At 50.6% G+C, this 27339-nt stretch overlaps 1 protein-coding gene across 6 annotated transcripts in view; it reads left to right on the forward strand.

Moving 5' to 3' along the window:
• Nucleotides 1-25857, forward strand: part of TSC2 (TSC complex subunit 2) — a 32873-nt gene extending 7016 nt beyond the window's left edge. The window contains exons 13-42 of one of the 6 annotated variants that reach the window (XM_040079524.2): nucleotides 116-219; nucleotides 1017-1098; nucleotides 1953-2108; nucleotides 2243-2359; nucleotides 2861-2983; nucleotides 3269-3375; nucleotides 4061-4214; nucleotides 5318-5440; nucleotides 5752-5886; nucleotides 6324-6513; nucleotides 6852-6945; nucleotides 7415-7517; nucleotides 7703-7797; nucleotides 10678-10809; nucleotides 12690-12854; nucleotides 13490-13642; nucleotides 13799-13911; nucleotides 14425-14646; nucleotides 15358-15573; nucleotides 17094-17162; nucleotides 19229-19389; nucleotides 19826-20310; nucleotides 21039-21114; nucleotides 21388-21474; nucleotides 21711-21897; nucleotides 22679-22818; nucleotides 23010-23088; nucleotides 23591-23682; nucleotides 23947-24045; nucleotides 24621-25857. In XM_040079524.2, the coding sequence (XP_039935458.1) occupies nucleotides 116-219; nucleotides 1017-1098; nucleotides 1953-2108; nucleotides 2243-2359; nucleotides 2861-2983; nucleotides 3269-3375; nucleotides 4061-4214; nucleotides 5318-5440; nucleotides 5752-5886; nucleotides 6324-6513; nucleotides 6852-6945; nucleotides 7415-7517; nucleotides 7703-7797; nucleotides 10678-10809; nucleotides 12690-12854; nucleotides 13490-13642; nucleotides 13799-13911; nucleotides 14425-14646; nucleotides 15358-15573; nucleotides 17094-17162; nucleotides 19229-19389; nucleotides 19826-20310; nucleotides 21039-21114; nucleotides 21388-21474; nucleotides 21711-21897; nucleotides 22679-22818; nucleotides 23010-23088; nucleotides 23591-23682; nucleotides 23947-24045; nucleotides 24621-24788 (4227 nt within the window). In that variant the 3' untranslated portion in view covers nucleotides 24789-25857. The remainder of the gene's footprint in view (nucleotides 1-115; nucleotides 220-1016; nucleotides 1099-1952; nucleotides 2109-2242; nucleotides 2360-2860; nucleotides 2984-3268; nucleotides 3376-4060; nucleotides 4215-5317; nucleotides 5441-5751; nucleotides 5887-6323; nucleotides 6514-6851; nucleotides 6946-7414; nucleotides 7518-7702; nucleotides 7798-10677; nucleotides 10810-12689; nucleotides 12855-13489; nucleotides 13643-13798; nucleotides 13912-14424; nucleotides 14647-15357; nucleotides 15574-17093; nucleotides 17163-19228; nucleotides 19390-19825; nucleotides 20311-21038; nucleotides 21115-21387; nucleotides 21475-21710; nucleotides 21898-22678; nucleotides 22819-23009; nucleotides 23089-23590; nucleotides 23683-23946; nucleotides 24046-24620) is intronic. The other 5 variants (XM_040079525.2, XM_040079526.2, XM_040079527.2 and 2 more) reach the window with 5 other exon arrangements.
• The last annotated feature ends 1482 nt before the right edge of the window (nucleotides 25858-27339 follow it).

A 27339-nucleotide genomic window follows, 5' to 3' on the forward strand; every position in this document is an offset into this window, starting at 1 on the left:
GTCAGAAAATCCCAGCAAGGACTCCCATGAGCCTTATTCCCATGGAGGGGGTTGGGGGAATGGATTTATGATGTTTGCTTATTCACTAAAAACATTTCTTGATCTTTCCATGAAGGAATCTTCTGTGTTAAACCTGATAACATACAGAGCTCAGTCCATCCACCCTGCCAAAGACGGCTGGATCCACAACCTGCAGCTCTTAATGGAGAGGTTCTTCAGGTAGGAAATCATAACTTTGGGAAGTTCTTACTTTTAAGAAGCACTTTCAAGTGTTTCTTGCCACCTTGTCATGTGAGGTAATTTTGTTTTCTGAAGTTCTAACATTCTGAAGTTCTAAGTTAGTAAATGGGAAGTGTGGTAGTCCCAGGGCACAGCACATGAAAGGACTTATTTAACAGAAGAAAAGCTTTCCTCTGAGTTCTTTATGCTGCTTTTTTCTTCTTCTTTTTCTTTCCATTCAATGCTATTCCAATTAACTTAGGCAGTTGTGTTCCACTCCACAGCACTTTGTAGTTCTGACACCAAACAAGATTTTCCTGTTAAGCATTAGGATTGCATATGGTTATCCAGTATTCCAGTTATCTGGTTTTGAATTGGTGCTCCCTAAGGGATTCTGTGCTCTGAAACATCAACACAGAGCAACAACAAACTTCTGTCTCCTCTGTGAAATGCTGCCAAAGAGCAGCTCTTCCTCAGTGCCATGTGTTTGGTTTTAAATTTGCTCACCAGAGCACTTGTTCTTCTGACATTTGCTTCCTAGTTTGGATTGGAAATGGGAAAGCTGCAATTACAGGTCTGCAAAAGGAGTAAAAGCTGAGTTGGGATTTGAATTTCCAATCGTTCTTGAATCTCATTTCCGATGTAGAGACATTAACTGAGGGCTCAGCTATTCTCTCACAGTTACTGTTCCAGCTCTGAAATAAAATCTTATTTTCCTTTAGTTTTACTTTTCCCCATTCCCTAGATATCAACAACTCTATTTTTTTTTCACTTTGGATTTGCTCTTCCTGTTTCAGGAACGAGAGCCGCAGTGCTGTTAGGATTAAAGTTCTGGATGTGCTGTCCTTTGTGCTGAGCATCAACAGGCAGTTCTATGAGGTGGGTGTGTGCCTGGGGGTCCCAGCTGAGCTCTCAGGTGGGTGGCAAAGCCTTTGGTGAGGCACATTTTCCTGGGGGAAATGTGAAGCCCTTTCTTCAGGTCCCCTCTGCCCCTGGGGAAGGCAGAGCCCTGAGCTCTAAATCTCACCCACACAGACCCGTTCCTCTGGGATGCTTGTGGGGGGATTTGCCATTATTTGTCCTTAGCTGGGTGCAGGAATGTGCAGCTTGCAGTGGGAGCTGCTGGGTTTTGAGGACAGACCTGGTTGTGTCTTGGCTTCCCTGTTTTAAGGTCATTAATTCCACATCCATTTTGTTTTGGAGGAACTGACAGTTGATGTGAGAGATGCAAAGCTCATTTAAAAGCTTGGAAAAGGATGGGGACTGGACATATTGAGCAGTGACTGGTCTTGGTGCTTGCAGTTTACCTGCTGTGAGAGAGGAGTTAGGGAAGAGCTCCAGGGATATCTCGAGCTCCTCAGGATGTGCCCAAAGTGTCAGAGGGCAGGAAGGGGCAGAGATGCTCCCTGGATTCCTTCAAGATTTGTGAAAACCTGAAGCTGTTGGTGTTTCCTCTCTCTCTCAAAAAAACCCAAGGCTTAGAAATCCCTTGTCTCTTTGAGCCTGGGCTGTCAAATCTGTAGGACAGACAAAAACCAAAGCACTGAAAAGTTCAACGAAAGTCACAAATATCTGGAGGGATGGCAGACAGAAATACCTGTTGGATGGAAGAGGAGATGAAGGAATGAAACAGTGGAGGGACAAGCCTGGTACCAGAGTAGCTGAGTTCTCTAGTTTACAATTCTTTCTCTAACTGGACATCTGACAGCTTAGGAAGGTCTGTCCTCTTGCAGGAAGAGCTGATAAACCTGGTGGTGATCTCCCAGCTGGCTCACATCCCAGAGGATAAGGACCATCAGGTCCGGAAATTGGCCACTCAGCTGCTGGTGGACCTGGCTGAAGGCTGCAACACTCATCACTTCAACAGCCTGCTGGACATCATAGAGAAGGTGAATAAAACCCCCCAGGGCTGGCAGCTTTTCCAGCAGGGAGCATTTCCTGAGGCTTCCCTCACCTTCCAGCATGGAAACAGAGAAAGGATGTGCTGCAGGTTTGAACCACGTGTTGTTTTTCTCTTTCAAAGGTGGCTGCACATTCTCTGTCATCTCCTTCGGAACTGGAAGAGAGGGACTTGCTGTCTTACTCAGCTTCTCTGGAGGATGTCAAGACAGCAGTTCTTGGGCTCCTCATAATTCTTCAGGTAAATGCTCAAGAGCATTAAATACAGATTGTTCATGATACTCTTCTGCTGCACTTGGCTTTTTAGATAACTCTTCTCTCACTATTAAATGTTCTGACTTCTGTTTAACTGTTTAATAGTTTAACTCTTGTTTTGGTCAATCCTTTTGAGCACCGTGGGACTCTTTGCTAAGCGTTATATTTTCTTAACTCCCATTGTACAACCCAGCTGAGCACATTTTCCTGTGTGGAGGGAGGATGCCATAAACTAGCAGAGAGGAGGAGCTCATAACCTTGTCTAGATTTAGCACATCTGTTGTGTTTGGGCAGCATGGAGTGAAGAGCAGGCTGTTCTCTGGGGCAGCCAGAGCTGCTCTGGACTCTTTGCAGAGCTTCCTTCCAGCCCCACCCGTTGGTGTTTCAGTGAGGATGACCTTTTTGCTGCGTTTCTCCTGGAGCTGGCAGCACAAACCCCAGGTTTGTGACGGAGCCCTGGGGCTGGGCTGTGTTTCTGTGCCTGCAGACCAAGCTGTACAGTTTGCCCTCCAGCCACGCCACGCGCGTCTACGAGATGCTGATCCAGCACGTCCAGCGCCACTACATCTACTCCTACAGCCTCCCTGTGGCCAGCAGCATCAGGCTGCAGGTAGGAGCAGCCCCTGTGCTCCCAGGGCCGCAGCTGCACAATCCTCTGGGATTTCTGGCTGGCAGGTGGGGACTGGGTGCTCCGGAGCTTGCGAGAAGTAGAATTAAATGTTTCTCGGCTCGCACGGGTGTAAGCGCAGCGCGACACCAGCAGCGGTGCCTCCTTGCAGAAGGAGCCGTGGGATCTCTTAAAAATCCTTTTGCACCTGGAAGAATATCGTGTGTGGGTGGGAGAGTATTCCAGTGGCTCGGGGTTTGAGTGACCCCAGTGTGTTCCCTGTTCCAGGTGTTTGATTTCCTGCTGATGCTCCGAGCTGACTCCCTGCACCGCCTCGGCCTTTCCAACAAGGATGGAGCAGTGAGGTTCAGCCCCTACTGCCTCTGTGATTTTGTGTAGGTTTCTCATTGTGTTAAGCAAAAGAATCACACGGTGGTTTGGGTTGGAAGGGATCCTAGAGCTCATCCAGTGCCTCCCCTGCCACGGGCAGGGGCACCTTCCACTGTCCAAAGTTGCTCCAAGCTCCGCCCAACCTGGCCTTGGACACTTTTAAATTTATTTTTTATATTTAAAAGCTGTTTTCCAAACTAAATTGTGTTCTCACTGAGCTCAATGTTCCATCAGGAGCAATCTGCAGTTTTTCTAAATCTTCCAACCAGTCTGTAGTTATAACCCAGGATCCTCACCAACTCATTGGTGAAATGTTCTTAAAAATCACTTACCTGCAGAGCTCTCAATCTCAGACATGAAATTTAAGTTCCTGCTCACAAAACTTCCCCAAAAGTGCAATTTTTTTTCCTCAAACCAGTTCCACGTTGAATTTTGATTCGATGATTGGTACAAATCTGGCTAGTTTAAATTTTACAGCTTGTCTAAGGCTGTGTAACACACCCTAAAAGATACCTTTTTAAATTAGAAAAAAAAAATCCTTCACCAAACTGGCTTGTTGCTGTGTGTCTGCTGGGCAATCCTCTGCTTTAATCCAACTGAAAATGCAGATTATATTGTTCAGTCTTTAACCTGGCTCCCATGAATAAGCTGTAAAAATAACACCTATTTTTCTCCCTTTCTGTGTTGCAGAGAGGCAGAGAAAAGGGCTTCTGAGAAAAAGCCCCCTGGCACCCTGTCCCCACCTTCAGGCAGCCCCAGCGTGCCTTCCCAAGGTGCCACCATCCGGGTGGGACACCTGCCCTACTCCATGGTCTTTGGGGTCCTCCTGCAGTGTTTGAAGCAGGTATGTCACCTCCTGGCATCTTTGTGTCCCCTCTTGGCATCTTTTTGTCCTCTCCTGATATCTTTGTGTCGCCTCTTGGCACCTTTGTGTCCCTTCCTGACATCTTTTTGTCCCCTCCTGGCATCTTTGTGTCCCCTCTTGGCATCTTTGTGTCCCCTCCTGACATCTTTTTGTCCTCTCCTGATATCTTTGTGTCCCCTCTTGGCATCTTTGTGTCCCCTCCTGACATCTTTTTGTCCTCTCCTGATATCTTTGTGTCCCCTCCTGACATCTTTGTGTCCCCTCCTGACATCTTTTTGTCCTCTCCTGATATCTTTGTGTCCCCTCTTGGCATCTTTGTGTCCCCTCCTGACATCTTTTTGTCCTCTCCTGGCATCTTTGTGTCCCCTCTTGGCATCTTTGTGTCCCCTCCTGACATCTTTCTGTCCCCTCCTGGCATGTGTCCCCTCCTGGCACCAGCTGCCTGCAGAATTCCAGCTCAGAGTACCTAAATGAAGCAATTTCCGCTCCTCCTGCTCAAAATGTGGGTGTGATTGTGCAGCCTCACAGCCACCAGTGGGAGCAGCAGTCCAGCTCTTCAGAAAACGAGCTCAGCGTTCATTGCGCTGCTTCAGAGCAGGCAAGGGCAAAAGCTGTGCTTGTTAAACAAGAGCCAAGAACCATCCTGTTCCTGAAAGGGCATTTGGAATTAAAACCTCTCCCACTGCAAGTTTGTGAGGTGTTTTGAGAATTTGTGAGTGTTTCATCACCAATGAGCTGTAAATAGAAATTGTTCCTGGGTGTGGCACTGGGCACAGTTCTGTGCTGGGGGCTTGGCTTGCTCTGGGAGTTAATTGGGGCTGGTGCTCAGGAGAATTGAATTCTCACTGACAGATCTCAATATAATTTCTCTTCCAGTTTGTGGTGCCAATATTGCACCTAGAGCTGGGTGACAGACAGGAAGAAACTTGTGACAGCTAAATGCTTCTTTTTCTGTATCAACCACGACAAGACCTGCATCTGCCTAGGAAGTGACACGTTGTCTGCAGTTTGATTGATCTTCCTTCCAAAGTCAAGTGAAATCACGCAAACATTCCCAGCCTTAACATTTTCTGTCTTTGCAGGAGACAGACTGGAAGGTGCTGAAGTTGGTTCTCAACAAATTACCCGAATCCCTCCGCTATAAAGTGCTATTTTTAACTTCTCCTTGCAACATAGACCAGCTGGCCTCTGCACTGAGCTACATGGTAATGCCACTGAGGCACAGTCCCCAGCTCCTTGGCTTGCTTGGGAATTGCTTGGAGGGGGTTTTTGAGTGTTTTTTTTTCTTGTCTTCAGACGAATGTTTTAAAGATTAGCAGGCTGCTTGTCAATCCTCACTCACCCTCTCTTTTGTGAGGGTTGTTCTGGGTACAGAATAGGTAATACTGAGCGCTCTTAATGCATGTGTGTGAATATATGTGTATACAGGTCAAGGGGAGCTGTGGGCAGTGCCTTCTGCTGCCTTTCAGAGGGTGTTTTAGTGAGAGGTGCCCTGACTGGCTGTGTGATGTGTCAGCTCACAGACAAGAAGACCACGGACAGGCTCCACGGGACCCCCGAAGGCTTTTCCCGCACGGATTTGCACCTGGCTGTGGTCCCGGTGCTGACAGCGCTGATATCCTACCACAATTACCTGGACAAAGCCAAGCAGGTATGGGGGAGAAGGGAGGCTGTAGGGAGGGCAGAGCCTGCAGAGCTGCTTAGGGACAGAAGTGCAAGGTAACACTGCCCTTTGCTGTCGGGAAATGCTGCATCCGCTGAATTTGGGGAGAAAAATACTTTCCTGACCCCATGTAGGATTAACTGTGGGTTCACTCCTCACCTGTCCCCCCTCACAGGTCACTGAGTGACTTTACCCTCTGCAGGAAGACCCTTATAAACACAAAATTTCTGTCAAATCAGAAACTTTAAAAAGTCTCAACTACCTCCTTGATTTGAGTTCCCCGATAAGAGCTTGGCCTGGGGTACCTGCAGCTCAGTGTTAGCACCCAGCTGTGTCACACAGAAGGAAGGGGTACCTTGCAGGGCGTTCTGGGGTGCTGACTCAGGGTGCTCTTCGGTGTGCTGAGTGTTGCTCTGCTCTCCCAGCGTGAAATCGTGTACTGCCTGGAGCACGGGCTCATCTACCGCTGCGCCAACCAGTGCGTGGTGGCACTGTCCGTGTGCAGCGTGGAGATGCCCGACATCATCATCAAGGCACTGCCCGTCCTCATTGTCAAACTCACCCACATTTCTGCCACGGCCAACATGGCAATCCCTCTCCTGGAATTTCTGTCAAGTAAGGCGTGATGCTCTTCTTCTCGGTTTCTGTAGTTTTTGTGTGGGATGTGGGGGGTTTGGTGCTCTTTTTCCTATGGAATGGGCTGTGTTGGGTTGGGGTTATAAATGTTTGATCACCTCATTTGTTACCGGTTTTCTGTATGAGAAACACACTCTGTGTCATGCAGCCATGTGGAAATACGAGCCGTCTTATTCTTCTTGCATGACGTGATTTTAGCTCCCGTGTCGCTGATCATTCAGAAAAAATCAAAAAAATTAGAAATGAAACTGAGTTAGGATGTTGAAGGGTTGTGCTGAGGCCTCACCTGTGCTGCTTTTGTTGTTGGACTGTTGCAGCTCTGGCCAGGCTGCCTCACCTGTACCGGAACTTTGCGGCAGAGCAGTACGCCAGCGTCTTCGCCATCTCCCTGCCCTACACAAACCCCTCCAAGTAAGGCCACAGCAACGTGCTTCTCTCTCATCTGGGGAACTGAGAGCTTGGAAAGCCTTTTCCTGTAGTTTTTGGCTCAGGGGTATTCATAGGATGTTGCTCATTCTGGCGTCTTCGGTCTTTTCCTGAAGAAGGGATGTTTCTGCCCTCGGAGGGTGGGGTGCCCAGAGCAGCTGTGGCTGCCCCTGGATCCCTGGAAGTGTCCAAGGCCAGGCTGGACAGGGCTTGGAGCAACCTGGGATAATGGGAGGTGGAACTGGATGATCTCTAAGATCCCTTCCCCTCCCCAAACCATTCTCTAATTCCACGATGCAATTCTAGGACATCATCACCTTGGACAAAAACCTGCTCTTCTCCAACAGAATTTTTGAAGGGTTTTTTTCCCTTTACACTTAGAGCAGGTAAAGGCCCAGCTCAGTGTGTCAGGCTGAGCTGTGCACACTGAGCTGGGGTTGCTCTGCTGTTGCAGGTTTAACCAGTACATCGTTTGCCTGGCCCACCACGTGATCGCCATGTGGTTCATCCGCTGCCGCCTGCCCTTCCGCAAGGACTTTGTCCCCTACATCACCAAGGTAATGGCACTGCTCAGCCCAGCAGCGCTCGGGAGAACTGACAAAAACTGAGATCCTGAAAGCTTCTCTTTGAAGCCAGCAGAATTGTGCTTTTCTTGTCAGCATCTCTGTGAGCTCTCGTGCCTTGGCGCCCGGTTGCGGAGTCTGAGCTGCACGCTGTTCACGTTGTCACCTCTTGTCCCCAGGGCCTGCGCTCCAACGTGCTCCTGTCCTTCGATGACACCCCAGAGAAGGACAGCTTCAGGGCTCGCAGCACCAGCCTGAATGAGAGGCCAAAGAGGTAAATCCTGTTGGATCCCAGCGGGGTTTGGTGCTCCCTGCTCTGGTGCTCATGCCCTTCCCTGCGTTTCCCTGAAGGAGCCTGGGTGTAGTGACCCCAATCTGGCAGTGCAGTAAGCAAGCAAATAAACCCCTTTAGGTCAGAGACAGCTGAGCTTGGTGAGGAGCTGGGATCCAGCCAGGCTGGCAGCCTGCTGGGGCAGCTGAGGCAGCACTGCCTGTCCTGCAGGCCTGCGTGTCACCGAGACACACACAGCAGCCACACGCAGACAAGCGGTTTTGCAGAGCAGAGGTTTCTCCGTACAGCCCAAAAGCTGAAACCAGGTGGAGAGAGAGCCTCTTTGTTTTATTTCTTACTTTTTATACATTTGTGGTCTAGCAGAAGATTGACTTTTAGAGTTTTCACCTCTCAAGCCAACTGGCTAGACCAGCCGTCAGTTACAATTGTTTTCAGGTTAGAAATATGCAAACAAAGGACAGAGAATGAAAAACAAAGGATTTGTTTATGTTACATCTGTGGGAAAAGGTAGAAAACTGCTCTTAATATTGTACAGTAACTAAAAAGATCTGACTCCATTTATGAAAATCAAAAAGGCTATAAAAAACTCAGAAAAACCAGGGTAACACCTGTGCAGCACTGGGAGCCTGTTTGGTGTTTGCTTCTGAAAATGAACAGTTGTGTCAGTGCAATGTTACCAGAGAGAACAGAAGAGGGTAACACCACCAGAGAGAACAGAATCCCATGTCCATATGGACTGTGTGAGCTCCTTTTGATGATTGATCTGTAACGAGTCACTTCCAGATGATTGCCAGAGAAATGGTTGTGATCAACGACCTGGATAAATTAGAGAGGCAGTGCTGTGTTTTTCCGTGGTGTTCCCAGTCAGGTCAGTGCACTGGCTGGCACACAGCTGCTTTCTGTCTGCCTGGATGTCCCGATCCCTTTTTTTTTTTTGTTTGTTTGGAATTTTGAAGCCATCATGACAGTTTTAAGCAAAGCCCTCAGAAGTCAGAGCATTTCTTGCCAGCAATCATTCCAAGTAACATTTGCCAGGGGAGGAGGATATTCCTTGGAAGGCACTCAGGGTTTCTCCAACGTCCTTTTACCTGCAGGGATTACCTAAATCGGTTCACTTCCCTTGCTTCGGTGTTGTGAGCAGTGAGCACATGGTGGCATCTGAGCCCTGGGGAAAGTGCCTCTACTTCACCTGCAAGGCTGCAGCAGAGCCTTGCAATGCAGAAACACCATCCCTGCCCTGCTGCTGCAGCTGTAAACCTTGTGTTGTGTTTCATCTCTCCCATCTCCTCCTCTTTCATCCAGAAGCTTGGAAGAGAAGCCTTTTGACACTCATCTCTCCAACTAGAATTCCAACTAATCTTGTTGTGGTTTTTTTTGTTGGTTTTTTTTTTTTTTTTACTTTTTTCCCCTTAAAAAAAAAAAAACAACACCTGTTAAATTCTACCAGGTTGGAATACTACTGTCTCTAAAGGCTTTTGCTGGATCACTTTCCACAGAAATCTCTGCTGAGGAGTGCGGCTGTCCTCAGGCAGTGCCCAAAGCACTGGAATGGCAGGATGCCACTGCCTCTGGGGCTGGCTGAGCTTGGATTCTGGCCAGGGCACAGAGGAAGAGCCTGGAGCAGATTCCAGTTTCCTTGCCTGAGAAGCTTCTGGGCTCAGTTTCCGCTCGTGAAGCCCAAAGAATGTTTCCCTGCCATAGCTGAGTGCTGGGTGTTCCAAAGGGTAACGATCCCAGCAGTTCCCAGGGCAGCTGGACGTCCTGATGTTGGTGTAGGTGATGATCCCTGAGCGTGAGCCAGGGCCAGAAGTGATCTGGGAGAGGTTGTTGGGAGAAGGACAAAGAAATTCTGATCCCTCCAGGTGGCAATCTGAGATGTAAGAGCTCACTGAGAGGAGGATGGCAAATAAATTGTGTTTAGGAGCAGCCAGAAGGGTTAAATTAGTGCCTGCATTTTATCCCTGGGGATGGGAGCTGCTGGACCGACTGTTCTGCCCAAATTAGCCCCGAGCCTGGCGTGCATCTCAGTGACTAATTAAAGTGCCTCTTGGATCTTAATTGCTGCCATCTCCCACGTGTGCCTAGCACTTGCCAGTGTGAACAGTAATTTCCTTCCTGTGCCAGCTCAGAGCCCAGGGCGTTCCCTGGAGCCTGGGGTGAGGCAGCTGGGATGGCACGGGAGCATCCCCAGGGCTGTTTGTTGGCTCTGCAGCGTGGCAGGGTCTGGAACAGGGGGCTCAGTGTCCCCAGGGCTCAGGGACACCTCTGGGAGGCCCTGGGTGTTTTGTGACTGAGGGGAAAGCTCAGCTTTGGGCCAGGCTTAGTGGGGACAGAGATGGGTGGCGTGGTCCCTGTCTCTTATTCAAAACTGCTGCGACCTAGTCCAGGTAAAGCATTTTAGGATCTGTGGAAGCCCTCAGGTGTTGAGTCATGGTGAGCTGGGGCAACACAAGAGGGGGTTGAACGGCACAAAACTCCTCAGCCTTGAGGAATTTGTGCCCAGGGAGCCCTCAGGTGCCTTTGCTGAACAGCCCAGTATTCCAACTCTCATTTCAACCAGTTTTTTTCTTTTTAACTTGTACTAATTTCATTTGTTTTGTAGCACATTTAAAATCTTGTTTTCAAAATGTGGTTTGTCTTTTTAATGCTTTCAGCTCTGCTTGTTTATGTGTTTTAATTTTTTTTTTGTTTCCCTTTTTTTTTTTTTTTTTTGCTTTTTTTTTTTGGGAATTTTTTTATTTTCCATCACCCTCCGGGATCCCCCAATATTGACCCTGTGACTGTGACCTTTCAACCTACATCCCTACAATGGTTTCCTCCCTTCTGTGACCTCTTTTGGGGGCTTGGTGCTTCTCCACATAGTAGTTTAAGACTAGCCAAAAATGCAAAGCAAGGCTTGAATAACTCTCCTCCAGTGAAAGAGCTGAAAGAACCCTCTGCAGTTGATGCCTTCCGATCCCGCAGCATCAGTGTGTCTGAACATGTGGTCCGCAGGTAGAGGCACTTTGAATGGGGACAATCCAAGAGCAGCTTGGAGGTTTCTGCTGCGAGGGTGGGTGGAAGCAGGGTGGATTTGCATGCGGGATGCTTGCATGACTTGGTAATCCCATCAAAAACCGGCCTCAGCCGCTTGGCCAAGGTTTTGGGAAAGTGTCCCGAGGCTTCCCAAGGCCACCTCACACCCTGGGTGCCTGTGGTGGCTTTGCCACGTTCTCTGGTGCTTTAGCAATGAAAGGTTCTGTTTTCAAAGTAAAGGTGCTGAAGGGGAAAAACAAACAAACAAAAAAACCCCCACGTACAAAAAAAAAGGAAAAAGGTTGCATTCTGCACAAGTGAGAATCCTGGGTACAACTCACTAAAGCTTGAGCCTCCCAAGCTGGGATTTGCTTCAGGAGAGGCTTTGGAAGCTCTGCTAAGTTCTGGAGAGCCCTCCTTCCAATCCAGGAGGAGTAGTTCTGGCCTCAGTTTAGGATTTGTTCTTCTGAAGGAGCTGATGAAATGTCCTGGTCTCAAGAAGGATGCCATGAAAAACCTGGATTTGTCTTGGCAGAGAGCAGTGAGGGCTGTGCTCAGCCCATAAGAATTGTCGCTTTCACAACGAAGGAAAACGAGATTTGATTTCAGAGATTGATTTGATTGATTGACAGGCTTTGATGGCACACACTGACCTGCTCCAATGAAAGATGGGAAATAATTGATGCCAGTTTTTAAAACGTATTTCTGGATCACTTCCCGTGAGTGTCAAACTGCTGAACCTGAAGATGTGTGCCTTACCCTGCAGGGTTGCTGTCAGTGGAACTTGATTTTTTTTTTTTTTTTTGCCTCTATATGGTGTTTGGGGGAGAGAAGCTGAAGTGACTGAATTGCAATTATAGTTCTGACACTTCATGTTGTGGGAGAGATCCTTCCCAGTGAGGGTGGGCAGCCCTGGCACAGGTGCCCAGAGCAGCTGTGGCTGCCCCTGGATCCCTGGCAGTGCCCAAGGCCAGGTTGGACAGGGCTTGGAGCAGCCTGGGATAATGGAAGTTGTCCCTGCCCATGCCAGGAGTGGCACTGGATGGGCTTTAAGGTCCCTCCCACCCCAAACCCTTCCAGGATTCTCTGATTTTCCCATTAATCATGAGGTGATTTTCTTTTCTTGCATTTCTATGTAAATGGTCGCAACGAAAAGTTCAGATAATTACCCTTAATGAAGCCAAAGAAGTTGCCACATGATAAAAATTTTGGCTGAACCTGAGTTTAGTTTGTATTACAATGACAATTAGGAGTTGTCTTTATAAAATACTGCAGTCCAGCCTAAAACAGAACCGGTTTTAAACTGCTTTGCTGATTTGGCTGATTTGAAGGCAGACCTTCTCTCTATTCTTGTGCCAATTTCCTGTTCAGAGTGCAATTCCTTTTCCTATTTCAAGTTAAATTAGGTTTTACGTAGCTATTGAATTTGGAGGGGAGAAAACCAATGTAAGGAAGAGATGCAACAGAGAAAAAAGCAAACCACAGGATCATAAGGTGAAGTCTGGAGTGCCCCTGTTTTTGGCCCATGGGCAACCTGCTGCCTGGGAAGCTGGTGCTGGTCATGGGATGCTTGCCCTCAGCATAAATTAGGAACTCAAAGCTGCCGCTCACTCCTTGCTTGGTGCACTTGCCCATGGGCCACCAACATCAGAGAGCGCACTGGAGTCTCTCCAGGGAAAACACACTTCCTGCAGGGACAGCCTGGGAAGCACAACACGAGGCTGATCCCAAAATCTGTTTGCCAAGGCCTGGGTTTGATGGCTGGCACGTGCATGCACGGCAGGGTCTGCATCCCGCCGTCCGTGGGGACAGGGACGTGCTGCCATCCCATCTGTCACCGGGGCACTTTTCTCTTCCAGCCGCATCCAGACGTCCATCACCAGCTCCAGCCTGGGCTCTGCAGATGAAAACTCCATGGCTCAGGCTGATGACAACTTGAAAAACCTGCACCTGGAGCTGACGGAGACCTGCCTGGACATGATGGCTCGATACGTCTTCTCCAACTTCACCGCCGTGCCCAAGAGGTCAGTCAGGGACCGGCGACACGTGTGGGATCCAGGTTCATGTTCCACTCCATTAGTGGAGAAACGCTGGGATGCTGGCAGGCTCAGGCTCTGAAGCCTTTCCTCACTGATAAAAGCTTGGCTCAAAAGGAGGTGGGAGTGGGAAGACTGGAGATGGGAAAGCTGTGGGGAGACCTTAGAGCCCCTTCCTGTGCCTAAAGGGGCTCCAGGAGAGTTGGAGAGGGACTGGGGACAAGGGGTGGAGGGGCAGGACACAGGGAATGGCTTCAGACTGACAGAGGGCAGGGCTGGATGGGACATTGGGAAGGATTTTTTTCCTTTGAGGTTGGTGAGACCCTGGAATGGATTTCCCAGAGGGTGCCCCATCTCTGGAAGTGTTCCAGGCCACTTGAATGGGGCTTGGAGCAACCTGGGATGGTGGAAAGTGTTTTTAAGGCAGGTTTTTAAGGTTCCTCCCAACCCAAACCATTCTGTGGTTCTGTCAAATCCTGCTGGATAACGGGGATGTTGGCAGCCAAGGGGAGCAGCACAAATGCTGTGGAAAGGAGGAGAGCTGGCAGCACCTCCTGCATGGTTAATGGCACCGGCTCTGTCCTCTGCCTGCTGAGGAATCTTCACCCCAAGTGTGTTCCCAGGTCTCCCGTGGGTGAGTTTCTGCTGGCTGGAGGAAGGACCAAGACGTGGCTGGTTGGTAACAAGCTGGTGACCATCACTACAAGTGTTGGAACAGGGACGAGGTCCCTGCTTGGCCTGGACTCTGCAGAGTTCCAGAGCGCCCCAGAATCAAGGTAGGTGTCGCTCCCATTTCCAGAAATCTCCACCTGCCAAAGTCACCTAAACCCGCTACATCTTTGTAGTTTTTCCTCTTGGCATAAGAGGAATGTTTTATTTGTCCAGCACGGCTGATTCCTCCCTCGACATCACCAGTATCTCCTTTCCTCCAGCTCAGACCCTGTTCTGCAAGTGAGACAGACCAAGGAGGCTCCGGCCAAGCTGGAATCCCAGGCTGGGCAGCAGGTTTGCAGGAGCTCCCGCAACAGAGTGCGATCCATGTCGGGTGAGTTCCCAGCCTGGGCCCTCCCTGCCACGGCTTGAAGGTCCAGGTGCCTCCTGTGTCTGAGCTGATTTGAGATCTGGAGCTGCCTGGTGTTCAATGAGGGACAGGTGGCAGGAGCTGTTGGTTTCAGGTGCGGTGGGGCTCCTCCTGCTTCCCTCTCTTTGCAGAAGAGCTTTGGTGAGCACATAAATTGGTTTATAAGGAACACGTGGAACATGAAATTCACCTCGTGGTTTAAGCCCAGCTAAGCCCCGCCCAGGTGCTCACTTCATCGCCTGTGGGGGGATGGAGGAGAGAATTGGAAGGGGAAAAGTAAGAAAATCTGTGGATCTGAGAGAAGAGCAGTTTAATAATTAAAATAAAATTATAGTAACAATAATAATTATAATGACAAGGGAAATAAAATCAGGACATTGTGTATGCCGCCACTAGAGTAGCTTAAAACTTCATTCCTGAGATATTTTTGGGGCTAACTAAGCGTGGCTCTCCCTTGGCTTGTGTCTGTCCTGCCAGGTGGTCATGCCTTACGTGTTGGTGCCTTAGACAGCTCAGCCTCCCATTTTCCCAGTGGCTCAAGTTCCCAAGGGACACAGGGCCCTCCTGCTCCTGCTGCCCGCCCAGAGAAGGGCACTCCTGCTCCACAGACAGCCCTGCAGAAGGAAAAAGCCAACCTGGCTGCCTACGTGCCTCTGCTGACGCAGGGCTGGGCAGAGATCCTGGTGCGCAGGCCCACAGGTGGGTACCGAGAGCGGGGTGGGGTCCTGCCGAGAAACCAGAGCCTGGGGGAAGGAGAAAAATCCGCATTTAGTTGTGAATGGATCTGTGAATGGATCTGTGTATGGCTTACTGCCTTTTGAAATTACAGAACTGTGGGATGGGTTGGGTTGGAAGGGATCTCAAAGCCCATCCAGTGCCACCCCTGCCATGGCAGGGACACCTTCCACTGTGCCAGGCTGCTCCAAGCCCTGTCCAGCCTGGCCTTGGGCACTGCCAGGGATCCAGGGGCAGCCACAAGTCTGGGCAGCTCAGTTTTGTTTGCACTTAGGGAAGGAATTTTTGAATTTGAATTTGAACCTGTTCAAGGTCAAAATGCTTAAACACCAATGTGTTCCACGAGATTAACAGGATTTATCTGTTTCAACTGAAAGCCGTTTCATGAGAAAATAACTGACCTGGTGTTACTAATTAGGACACCTGAGTGTTTTGGATGCCCTTGGGAACGTGCTGTAGCAGTCAGTTACCTGGGATGTGTTTTGAGGAGCTTGGGGTGAAGTGCAGAGCACTGGGAGTAGCAAATCAATCAAGCCATACTGCAGAAGAACCGAGAACTTGCTCCGTTTGGATTTCTTACCTGCAAATTCCCAAACAACCTGAGCGTTTCCAACAGGAGCTGTAACCTCTGGGAGAGCTGGGAGTACTGATCACTTCCCCCCTTGTCTGGTGCAGGCAACACGAGCTGGCTGATGAGCCTGGAGAACCCGCTGAGCCCCTTCTCCTCAGACATCAACAACATGCCCCTGCAGGAGCTCTCCAACGCCCTGATGGCTGCAGAACGCTTCAAGGAGCACCGGGAGACAGCTCTGTACAAATCCCTGTCCGTGCCCTCCTCCAGCCTGGCCACGGGCACGGCCAAGCCCTCGCTGCTGCAGCGCTCCAACACAGGTGGGAGCTGCTGGCAGAGCGGGCACAGCTCCGGGCTCTGCTGGGGCCCTGCTGGGCTTCTAGAGCAGCTGGGAGAGTCAGGGGGGGCCAGCAGTGAGAAAGGGAATCAGTTCTTGTCCCTAGAAGTGAGAGATCCCCTTCCTCCTTGCTTCTGCTGGGGGCAGAGGAGAATGAGGGGGTAACGGAGCTGCTTTGGAGGAGTCGTGCGTTTGGTGTGTTCCCCAAATGAAAATGAACAAAGTCATGGATCTGTTCCCTCTCCCACTTGTTTGGGGCTGATCTGGGCATCCCACTTGTGGATGGATCTTTCCATGCAGTGTTTCCATTTCCATTTGTCTTCAGTTTGGGAGTCTGTGTGGGGCGCTCGGAGCTGCACGTTCCTGGGGCATGGCCTGTTCCAAACCTTGCCAGCCAGGAGGAGTTGGCTGCCTCTGGCTTTCACAGCAGAATGCAAATCCTGTTGGATTTACCCACCTCTGAAAAGGACCACTCGAGTTCCGTTTGCTGGCTTGATTTTAACACGGTGGCCAAGGATTTTCACTCTATTTAATGTGGTGCTTTAGTTCCTCTTAAAAAGTTGCTAATGTTGGAAGGTTGGTGTTGACCAACAGCTGCAATTTTTAAAGCTTTCTGCAGTCCCTGCTCGAGCCCTTATCAGTGATATCCAGCACAGCTCTGAGCACTGCAGGCACCATCAGAATTGAGCTGTGGTACCAGCAGACCAGGCTTTGCTGGGGAAAAAATGGGATGGATGTTCCGGGAAATCTGGTAAAAATGCCAGTTTTCATCTTTGTTCTAAGCAGGGCAGGGCATGTTTTAGTGTTTCAGAACGTGTGAACACAAAATTGGAGTCAAAATCAAATTGTCACCTCTTAAAAACAAATAATTTTCTGTAAACACTTTTGTGACTCTGAAAATGTGTGGTGTATGGAGCTGAGTGGAGAGCTGAACCAATACCACCTGAATGCCACTCCTGTGCCAGTCTGAGAGTAATTTTGGCCACATCCTTGTTAACCAGACTTGCTGGAGCTGGCTGGGCAGCGACTGGAAGAAGTTTTGCTGTCAGTCTGTTACATGCCTGTTCTGCCTCTTTAGAGGTTAAACCTCTGTGAGTCTTTCCCCAGATTTTTCAGGCTCTTCTGTGGGTTTAAAAGTGACCCTGTGCAGGTCAGGAAAGGCTCAGCCTGGTTTCCTGTGTGTGCTGGGATAGCAGGAAGGGATTTTCTGTTCCTAAGCCTCAAAAAAAAAGCCTTCTGCAAAGGGAGCAGTTGGAGCCTGCACTGTTGGATGTGTTTATTCCTCCTTATTCGTGCTGAGACCTTGTGCCCTTAAAGTATCCCTTTGGCATCTGGTGAGCTTATCCCAGCTTGTTCTTTCCTTTGTTTCATTTATTTATTTGTTTGTTTTAAACTAGGCTCTTGGTTACATTTTAAACTCTGTGCTTTTTAATTTTTTTATATTTTTTTCATATAGTCTCTCCTTCCTTTTGATGTAGCTGCTCACTTGATTTCCCTTTGCAGTGGCCTCTTTCTCTTCCATGTACCAGTCCAGTTGTCAAGGGAAGTTGCACAGGAGCATATCCTGGGCAGGTATATTTATATATCTTTAAGGAAAAAACCAACCAAACAGTATTGCCATAGAAGAACACCTCTGATTCATAGAAAATGTATCCCTCATCCCTCATTTTCCCCTTCCATGTCTCCTGTCTGTCCCCAGTCTCATCACTCTCAACAAATGGGATCTTGACTAGCATGAAGAAGTCCAAGCCAGATCCAACATTTGCAAGTGCAGACAATTCCTTAAAGCAACTTTGCTTTTAGCTGGGGTGGCTTATGGCTCATGAGGCCAGCGTTAAATGACCTGTCAAAACGTGGCTGGATTAATTAATTCTTCATTTGCAGCTTCGTTTTCCAATTGGCTTTGTGTTCTGCTCAGTGGGAAAGCTCCCAGTTGTGAGGAGAGCAGCGTGTGCTGCAGGACAGGCTCCCCTTGGAGCTGCGCAGCCCACAGGGATCTGCCAGAACTGGGCACAGAAAGATAAAAGCAGCTGATGATATGTATATATTTGATATATGGATAAAGTTCAGCCAGCATGGAGGCTGGTTAAGAGATTGTTAAATCAAAAAGAAATATATTTCAGCAGAAAACCTGCTCAATTCTACCTTTTAGAGGCCCTGTAATAACGTAAAATCTTTCCCCACTTCAGTAAAATTGATTTCATAATTAAATGAAGTGGAGATCAAATTACAAACCTTATGAGCACAACACCTTGCATTGCTTTGATAACCTGCAATGCTTTGTGAATTTAATTAGAGGGTTCAAATGTCTTTCTGCCTCTTTCCTTCCCTGGAAAACTCCCAGCAGAGCAGTGGGGTGTTCTGAGCTGCTGCTGGTTGCTGTCAGAGGCCTCTCAAAGCAACACAAAGCTGCTGCAGTTCAATATTTTTCTGTACTTCCCTCTGCTCCCGTTATTCTCTTCCCACCTAAAGAACGATTAGTGCTAGGGTTGTTTCAAAGCACCAGCAATCTTGGCAGTGCTGTAGGAGGGGAGCTTGGAAGCACTGGGTATCTGCAGGTGTGTTCTGGCTTGGACAGCTAACCAGATCAGCACGTTGTTTTGGTTCCTTTTGGTTTGTTTTGTATTTATAGAAGGTTTGTGTGTGCAATGCTAACTCTTAATTGCTTCTTTGAAATAACTTTGGTCCTGCGAGCTGAAATCAATCCAGGAAAAGCTGCTTTAGTGATTTTTTTTCTTTGTATTTTTTTTTTTTTTTTAATTTTGCTGATTTTCTTTATATTTTTGTGTGCGCTGATTTTTGGTTTTATTACTATTATTGCTGTTATTTTGGAAAACAAATCTTGGCCTTTCAGATTGGTCTTCCAGTCCCTTGTGTGCATAACGGGAAGCCTCCTGTTCTCCAGCCTTTTCCTCAGGACAAAAAGCAAGGCCAGGAGGAGCCTTTGGTCAGACTCATCCCTGTGGTCAGTGCCTGGAGCAGATCCAAGGTTAAATCCTCCACGTAGGCAGGGAGCTTTTTTTGTCAGTGTGGTTCCACTCCCCGTGTGTCTGAGCAGATGCCACCAGCGTCACCCCTGCTCTCGTCCTTCCACACGTTCAGGCCTGAATTGTGCTGCTTCTCCCGAGACGTCCTAGGAAAGCTGCCAAACTGCAAGGAAATGGCTCCTAGGAAAATTTCTCATCTCCTTGTAGGCCTCAAGGCACGGGAGCGTTGCATTTCAGTACAAGGAAGGCTCCCTTTGTCGCACCCTTGCCCAGAGCTGATGTCTCCAGTGAGCTTTTACCCCGTACTTTCCTATATCTCTGTGGTTCCTGTCTGTCCTGGTAACCCACGTCCAAGGTCCCGTTTCCTCATCCCGTGCCCTGCTTATCCATCAGCAACAATTGGGGAAAAAAACCCAAAAAAACCTGCGCTTCCTCATCCCGAGGCAGGCTGTGAGAGTGAGGTGATTTATTCCCTGGAAAAAAAAGGGGAGCCAGGAGCGAGTCTGACGTGACAAGAGATGCCAGGGCACTCCTTCCGCATGGCCTTCGTTGAGATCCCGTAGGGAAAAGGCTGGTGCTTGTGAGGAGAGGAGAGGAGGGGGGCTGTCGCCGCGTCCCCTCTCCACAGCCCCCGTGCCCGTGTCTCCGTAGAATCCGCCGTGGTGCTGGAGGAGGGCAGCCCGGGGGAGATGGAGCTCAGGGAGGCCGAGTCCCCCGCCGAGTCCCCCGAGAGCGAGGACGCGGAGACCTCCTGTTCCGAGCACGTCCTGAGCGAGGAGAGGTTTGGAAAAGGCCAGGACTCCTACAGCAGGGTAAGGACGGGCCCAGGGCGAGCAGGGGGTGACAGCCGGCGGGGGATTGTCCGTGAATTCCCTCATGGAACCCTCAGAAATGGCTCACCCATGGCGCTGGGGGCATTCAGGGCAAAACCCCTGTTTTATCGGGGATCTCTGTGCTCTTCCCTGCCCGCCTTTCTTTGGAAGTGTTGGGGTGCCTTGAGCATTGCTGTTGTCAGCTCTTGTTCTGGCTGTCAGGAAAAGGAAGGAATCCCTCCCTGTGAGGGTGGGCAGGCCCTGGCACGGGGTGCCCAGAGAAGAAGCTGTGGCTGCCCCCGGATCCCTGGCAGTGTCCCAGGCTCACCACGGGATGAGCCTTCAGGTCTCTCCCAACCCAAACTATTCCGGGATTCTCTGATTTCATTAAAACAGTTCATTAATTTTTATTTTATTTTATTTTTTTCCCTTCCAGTCCTCCTCCACGTCCAGCCAGGAAGACAAGTCGCTGAAGTCGGAGGAGCTGGCGGAGGGCGGGATCCCCATCGGGCGGGAGGAGGGCCGGGCGCTGGAGGAGCTCTCCTTCCAGCCCTCACAGCCCCTCAGCAAATCCAGCTCCTCCCCGGAGCTCCAGACGCTGCAGGAGGTGCTCAAGGACGCCAACGGCCGGGAGGTGCCCAGGAGGCTGAGCACGGAAGTGAAATCCAAGTCGCAGTCGGGGAACCTGGAAGGGGAAGGGCTGGGCGGCTGGGCGGGCGGCGCTGAGGGCGGCGGCGCCGCCGGGCCGGGCGCTGCCGCCGGGGCTGGCGCCTCGCCCCGCTCGCCCTCGGGCCACCGGCCCCGGGGCTACACCATCTCCGACTCGGCCCCGTCCAGGAGGGGCAAGAGGATCGACAGAGACGCCTTCAAGGGCAGGGCAGCAGCGTCCAACGCGGAGAAGGTGCCTGGGATAAACCCCAGGTGGGTGCAGCGCCCCTGAGCCGCTCGGTCAGCGCTCCTTCGGGGGAACTGCAAAGGGTCTGGATAGGAAAAATCAATTACCTGCTTTATTCAGGAGCTGATACAGACCTGTTGAGCACGCTGCTACTTTGGGATTAGGAAACAGAACTGCCCCGATGGTGAAAGAAATATGGATAGTTTCCTCCTGTACTTAATGTACTTATTTTAGGGGCTGTGGTTTGACTGCGGGTTACCCGGAGTTAATTTTGCTGTGAACAGCAGAATTGCTAGTTTTGCGTTTCAAGAAATGGGCAAAATCCTCAGAAGAAGGAAAAGAAGGGTTGTTACAGTTGCTTTTTGAACCTGGAGTATTGTTAGCTGTCCAAAATTGCATGATGAAACAATTTTCTGATTGAGGGCAGGCAAAATGCAAATGTCTGTACGATCGTGTCTGGGAGCCTAGAAATGCCCCCAGGGCTGTGGAGGGCATTCCTGCTCCTTCATTCCATGCCTTTGAACAGGGGATTTGTGTGGCTGCTGCTGTTTGACACATCATTGTTTTTCTGACAGGGCTCTATTGCAAACTGCAGGTCGTCCAGGCACTCCAGGTGTCTCTAAAAGATGAATAATACCCTGTTAGCATTTTAATTCCTCCCATTTTTCTGCTGTACATAACATTCTTACCTCCAACAGATCAAAACCGACTTAATTTTTATTGTAACAGACTTTCCCCTCCCTCTCTCCTTCAGCTTTGTGTTTTTACAGTTGTACCACTCCCCCTTCTTTGGTGATGAAAACAACAAACCCCTCTTGTTGCCAAATGAGGTAGGCACGGAGTTGTGTAAATCCTTTTTTTTTTTTTTTTTTTTTAACCTCACGACTTCCTTGCGATGTAGATGATAATTACAAACTTCCAGCTCAGGGGCTGCAGTTTAAAGGTGTTTCCTACCAGCAGTGCCACAGGTGGGAGATGTCTGTGTTGGGGTTGTGGAGGGGATTTTTTTAAAGCTGACAGAGTGCTGGGTTGGGTTGGGAGGGATCTCCCTGGGCAGGGGCCCCTCCCAGGCTAATCAGGAAGGGTCCCTGTTTGGGTTGCAGACGTTTGAGAGGTCGGTGCAGCTCCTGGATCAGATCCCATCCTACGACACACACAAGATTGCAGTGCTCTACGTTGGGGAGGGCCAGGTGAGTGTGTGCAGGGGCCTGAATCCTTACGGAATGTTGGGAACCTCTCCTGCTGCGGGGTTTTCCCTTGTGGGATTTGCCCTGCTCCCGCAGCTGCCTCGCTTTTCCTTAGTTCCCTGCACTAAAAATGGGCTCCTGCATGAACCCCTTCTGTGAGGGCAGTCACCGACTCCCAGCAGGGGCTGTCTGGTGCTGCTGGCACCGGGTGTGACGTGTGCCATGCGCCTGTGTCCCAGAGCAACAACGAGATCGCCATCCTGTCCAACGAGCACGGCTCCTACCGCTACACCGAGTTCCTCACGGGCCTGGGGAAGCTCATCGAGCTCAAGGACTGCCAGCCTGATAAGATCTACCTGGGTGGCCTGGATGTTTGCGGGGAGGACGGACAGTTCACCTACTGCTGGCACGATGACATCATGCAAGGTGAGCTGGAAGGGTGGTTTGTGTCTCCGCCGCTCAGCAGAGCTGCCTTCCACGCTGGGTCCTCCCCAGTGAGGATGTCCTGGGCTCTGATCCCCTCCTGCTCTGTCTGGGAGCTCTGCAAGCCATGTGGTAAAGTTCAGGGCAAAACCTGCCTTACTTAAAACAACACCAGTTTGATAATGGTCTGCTCTGTAAATCTGTGAAATGATCAGCTCTTTCAAGGCTGGCAGGGTTTGGTTTAGAGGTTTAGCTGGCTGTCCCCAGCTGCTGTAACAGCACTTCACTCAGGGTGGTGTCAGTGTTGCTGTGTTTCTCTGTTTGGAGCAGGGGGTGTCACTGCTGTGGCCTTGGCTCATGTCACTGCAGTGCCACCCGGCTCCTGCAGCACCAAGCAGTGCAGGAGTCATCCAGGGTCCAGCAGGATCTGCTGAACTTCCCAAATTTTTCCGCACAGCTCTGTGCTCATCACGTGGAGTGCAGTTCCATGGGGTGGCTGCAGGTCACTCCCTGGGGCTCTGAGAGTTAGGGCGAGTCCTCCTTTAAGCTCTTTTGCCTCTTTCCTCCCTAACCCAGGCTCTCCTCCCCGTGCTGCTGCGGTCCTTCCCACTGGCTGCTGCACTCTGTGCTCCAGGGACCCCTGGAGCATCCAGTGGGACTGGATTCAGCTGTCACAAAAGGGGACAAACCTGTCGAGGGAGCACAGTTTGTATTTTTATTACTGGCATGTGACTGTTGCTGCTTTCCCAGCCCAGCCTCAGGATCTCTTGTGTTCCCTCTCCAGCCATTTTCCACATTGCTACTCTGATGCCCACAAAGGATTTGGATAAATACCGCTGTGACAAGAAGAGGCACCTGGGGAATGATTTTGTTTCCATCATTTACAATGATTCTGGAGAGGATTTTAAGCTGGGCACAATAAAGGTAGGGGATTTTCCTCGTGGGTGTGTTACAGCAGGAGCACAGGGTTGTAAACCTTCGTGTGTGTGGGTGTTACCCTAGAAACTGTGTGGGGATTAGAGGGGGGGAGCTGTGATGGGTTCACTGGTGTGTGTTTGTGGCATTCACAAACCACCAGGGAAATGTTTCTGACTCCTTCACTGGCTTCTCCTCAGGGGCAGTTCAATTTTGTGCACGTGATCATCACCCCCCTGGACTATGACTGTAACCTGGTGACGCTGCAGTGTCGGAAAGGTGGGAATCCCTCAGCCTTTGCTGTGCTGGGGGTTTGTGTTTCAGATGTTCAGACTTCCAGGAGAAACCCTCTGGAACCAGTTTGCCCAGTGACATCCGGGTTTGCCCTGCTCGTGTACCTCCTCTGGACTGCTCAAGCTGTGTTCGAGCTCAGGAGCCAGTGCCAGCAGCAGAGCAGATCCCTCCCTCCAACAGCTGCTTGGGAATGCTGGAGGATGTGGAGGGTTCTGCAGTGCTTTTGTTCTACCAAAGGGGTGCTTCTGGGTGTTTTTGGCTCACACTTTGGTTCGTGTGAGAGCCCAGCAGGCCCTCCCCAAACTTTTATGGAGCAGCCAGAATTTAGGAGCCAGCTGTGTTAAACTGCAGAGCAGGTTCTGTTAGAGTGGGAGCTGTGGAGCTTGTGGGGACTTGGCTGATACAGTTCCTCAGGTTTATTTGACTTAGATGTTTAGTTGCTGGCATCCTTTTGCAGCTTCTTAATGTTTTTCTTATTCCTTTAAAGACATGGAGGGTCTGGTGGACACGAGTGTTGCCAAGATCATCTCTGACAAGAACCTGCCCTTTGTGGCCCGTCAGATGGCACTGCATGCCAACGTGAGTACCCCCAGCTCCCTGAGCTCCCAGCTGCTGCCTTGGCCCATCACCAGCTTCCAAGGAAACAGGCAGGGCCAGCTAAAGCAAAGAGACAACTTTTCTGCTTGACCTTGAAGCCAGATTTGTCACCTGAACAGTCCTAACTCAGAGCTGCATTGCAGTTGCTGTCAACCTGCGCTGAAAAATTGGATTAATTTTATTGTTGTGGTTATGTTAATGTGGCTCCTCTCTTTCCCTGCTTCTCCCCACCCTTCCCAAACCCAGATGGCTTCCCAGGTCCACCACAGCAGGTCCAACCCCACAGACACCTACCCCTCCAAATGGATTGCCAGGCTGCGCCACATCAAGAGGCTCCGGCACCGGGTGAGTGCAGGTGCTCTGAGGGGCAGAACAGGGCTTGGCTGAGACCCTTCCTGCAGGTAAAACGGGCTGTGAGAGCTGCTGAGTGAGAGGAGGGCTGTGTGTGCAGAGGTTAGAATCCAGCTGGTCACGGAATCACAGAGTTCGGGTGGGAAGGCACCTTAAGGATCATCCAGTTCTGTTGCGAGCATGACAAATGTGGCAGTGTCGAACAATTCCACTGGCAGGAAGGGCTCTGGGAAGCTTATTCCTGGAATCCCAGGATCCCTGAGGTTGGAAAAGCCTGCCAGGACCATCCACTCCCAGCTGTGCCCATCCCCACCTTGTCCCCAGCCCAGAGCACTGAGTGCCACCTCCAGGAATTCCTTGGACACCTCCAGGGATGGGCACTCCAAACCTCCCTGGGCAGCCCCATCAGTGCCTGACCACCCTTTCCATGGAGAAATTCCTCCTGATGTCCAATACCTGGACACAGAGTGGCACCCCCACAGTGTCCTGGTAACCTGCCCTGCCCAGATGGAGATCGGGAAGTGTTCTGGAGAGAGAACGGAGCTCACCTGCTCTCCGTTGCCTTGCAGCTCCGTGAAGAGACACAGTACCAGAGCCCTGGCCTTCCCCTGCAGCTGCACCCCTCTGCCCCCACAAAACCCCCTCCCCAGATCCCCCAGGACCCCCCTCCGGCCTATGAGACAGGGCAGAGGAAGAGGCTGATCTCCTCCGTGGACGACTTCACCGAGTTCGTGTAGGGCCGGGCTCGGGGTGTCCCTGAGCTGGGACACTGAGGCCATGGAATTGCGTTCCCTGCCTGCTGATCCCTGCATGGACACAGGGATTGGGAGGCCCAGCCTGGCTGCTCCTTGCATGTGGACTTGGCACTGAACCCGCCAGGAGCTTTGGGTGCCCCTGAGGATGACACTGGATTCCCAGCAGAAGCTCCCAGAGGACCAACCCACGGCCTTTGGTTTGGTTTGAGCTGTTTCAGAGGTTCTCTGTTGGGAACTTCCCTGCAGAACCTTTCTTTGGACTCCTTCCACACCAGCTCCTGGTGGAAGCAGGCAAAGGATGATACTCTGCACATCCTCACGTGAAGGTACAGGAACTGTGGGATTTTTGAGGACTTTATTGGGAATGAAGTGTTGAAAATCCAGTTGCTATTTCTGAGCATCCCGGAATCCCAGCTCCTCCCTGAAACTCGGGGCTGTCAGCACTTGGATTCTTCAGGCTCTGATTCATTCTGCCAGCTCTAGAATGAGTTAATTTGGGTTCTCTCCTGCCCAAAACGCTGCTTAAGTTCCCAAGGTTTGTCTTCATTTTGGCCATCTGCAGAACTTCCCTGGTTACAGGAATGCTGGGGTCTCTCACCCTTCCCTGTGCACCCGATAAATCCTTTTTTGACTTCTGGGCATCATCTCCCCATGAGTTCTGCTTATTCCTGACAGGGAGGCTTTCAGGGGAGACTGAAGCAGTTCAGGTGGAGCTTCCAGGGCAGGTGGGCACAGCTGGAATGGGATTTGCAGCCCATCCTGAGGCGAGGAGGGCACCTGACACTACACCACCCAACTGGGAGGCACCTCGTAAGCTGGACGCTACTGTGAGAACTTCATCTCCTGCTGCGTCCACGAGTGGGAAGCGTGGATTTGGGAGTGGCTGCCAGCAGGGAGATGAAGACAAGTGCAATGTGCACGTGGGCCTGTGAAGGGCCAGGCCAGGGGACAGAGGGACAGCCCTGGCCTGCGCAGGCGTGTGGGAACACCAAGTGTCCGTTGTGTTTGAGTGTCTATGAGTCGTAAAGGAAATAAAATATTTGTCTGATCAGTGCGTTCTTTCCCGATCCTGTAAATCCTTCCTCCTGTCCTGGTTTAGTTTCCCAACCTGAGTTGCTCATGGACTCACCTCCCCACACCCCTCCTGGTGCTGGACACACGGATTCCTGGCTGTGTTCCAGTCCCTGGACTGGGATATTCCCTGGGGATATTCCCTCTCTGCTGGGAGTGGACTGTTCTCGTGCCACCCTGTGACCACAGGTGGGCTCATTTATTAATCCCAGCCCTGATAGGCTGAAGGATTTAAGAAAGTGTCTTATGCTGGGCAGGAGACCTGAAATTAAAATTATGGATGCAGAGAGAAGGAGGGTGGGGGGCAGAGGAGGGTCTGGAGCAGGACAAAACCACCTGAGCCAGGTTTCAGCAGTCAGTGTTTATTTGACTTTGTCACTTTGTAAGAAACATCCCCACAGTTACAAAATACACCATTTTTGTTTGCAGTGAAATGCTGACCAGACAGGAACCGTTGGCATTTTGGTCACAATCATTGTTCTTTTTTTAAAAAAAAAAAAAAAAAATAGAAAAAAATAAGGCACTTACAGAAGTCCCTCCCTCTGCCATGGAATGAATAATAGATGGGGGTTTCATTTTTCATTTAAGCAGCTTGATCCTGATACATCATTGTGAGATTCAAGGCAATAAATAAAGACACCATCTCTTGGTGACTAAAGACACAAAAATATACATTCAGGGGGATTTATGGGCTTTGAGTCAAGTTTATTGCTGTGAGGGTGTAACTCCATGACTGAATCCCTGTGGCTGCAGAGGAGCCTTAGCTGGGACACGGAGGGGACCCTGGGGCGCTGCCGGAGCTGGCACAGGAGCTGCTGCACTGAGAACTGTGAGCGCTGGAAGCTGTGGGTGCTGCCCACCACGCAGGGCTGGGCTTTTCAGGGAACCGTGGGTGGGTGGCGGAGCTGCTCTCCGTACTTCGGGGAAGTAGGGCAGTTGTCTGATCCCGTTTCTGCTCCTCTCAGACCAGAGGGAGCGTTTGGTAAAGTCGCACGCACCGAGTCGCACTCACACACGCACGCAGGGCAAGGAACGGGCACTTGGGAACAAAAATCCAGAGGGATTCAGGGGGCATCTTTGTTCCAGGTGCCCCTTAGCTTAGGAATGGCTGCTCAAAAACATTCGAGGTCCTGCTGGCCCCTCCTGCCTCTGTCTCCTTCCCTCCTACGCCAAACCTCTTCTAATGAGGATACTTGAGCTGAGAACTGACCTTGGCATCGGGAACTGAACTTTTTGGCTCTTCAAGAGGCTTCCAAGACCTGCTTGGTTCATTTGGGACATTTCAATCACCGAACATTCCCACAGAGCCCTTGGGGTGGCTGGATCTACAGCCCCAGTGCTCCACACAGGTGAGAGGGGCTGTGCCAGGGCAGGTGTGTGGGGAAAGCAGCTGTGGAGCTGCAGGACTCCAGCCCTGGGGACATCCCAGGTCCCTGGGACACCTCACCACTGCTCCTCTTCC

This window comes from Hirundo rustica, chromosome 15, assembly GCF_015227805.2.
Source record: "Hirundo rustica isolate bHirRus1 chromosome 15, bHirRus1.pri.v3, whole genome shotgun sequence".
NCBI classification, from domain to species: domain Eukaryota; kingdom Metazoa; phylum Chordata; class Aves; order Passeriformes; family Hirundinidae; genus Hirundo; species Hirundo rustica.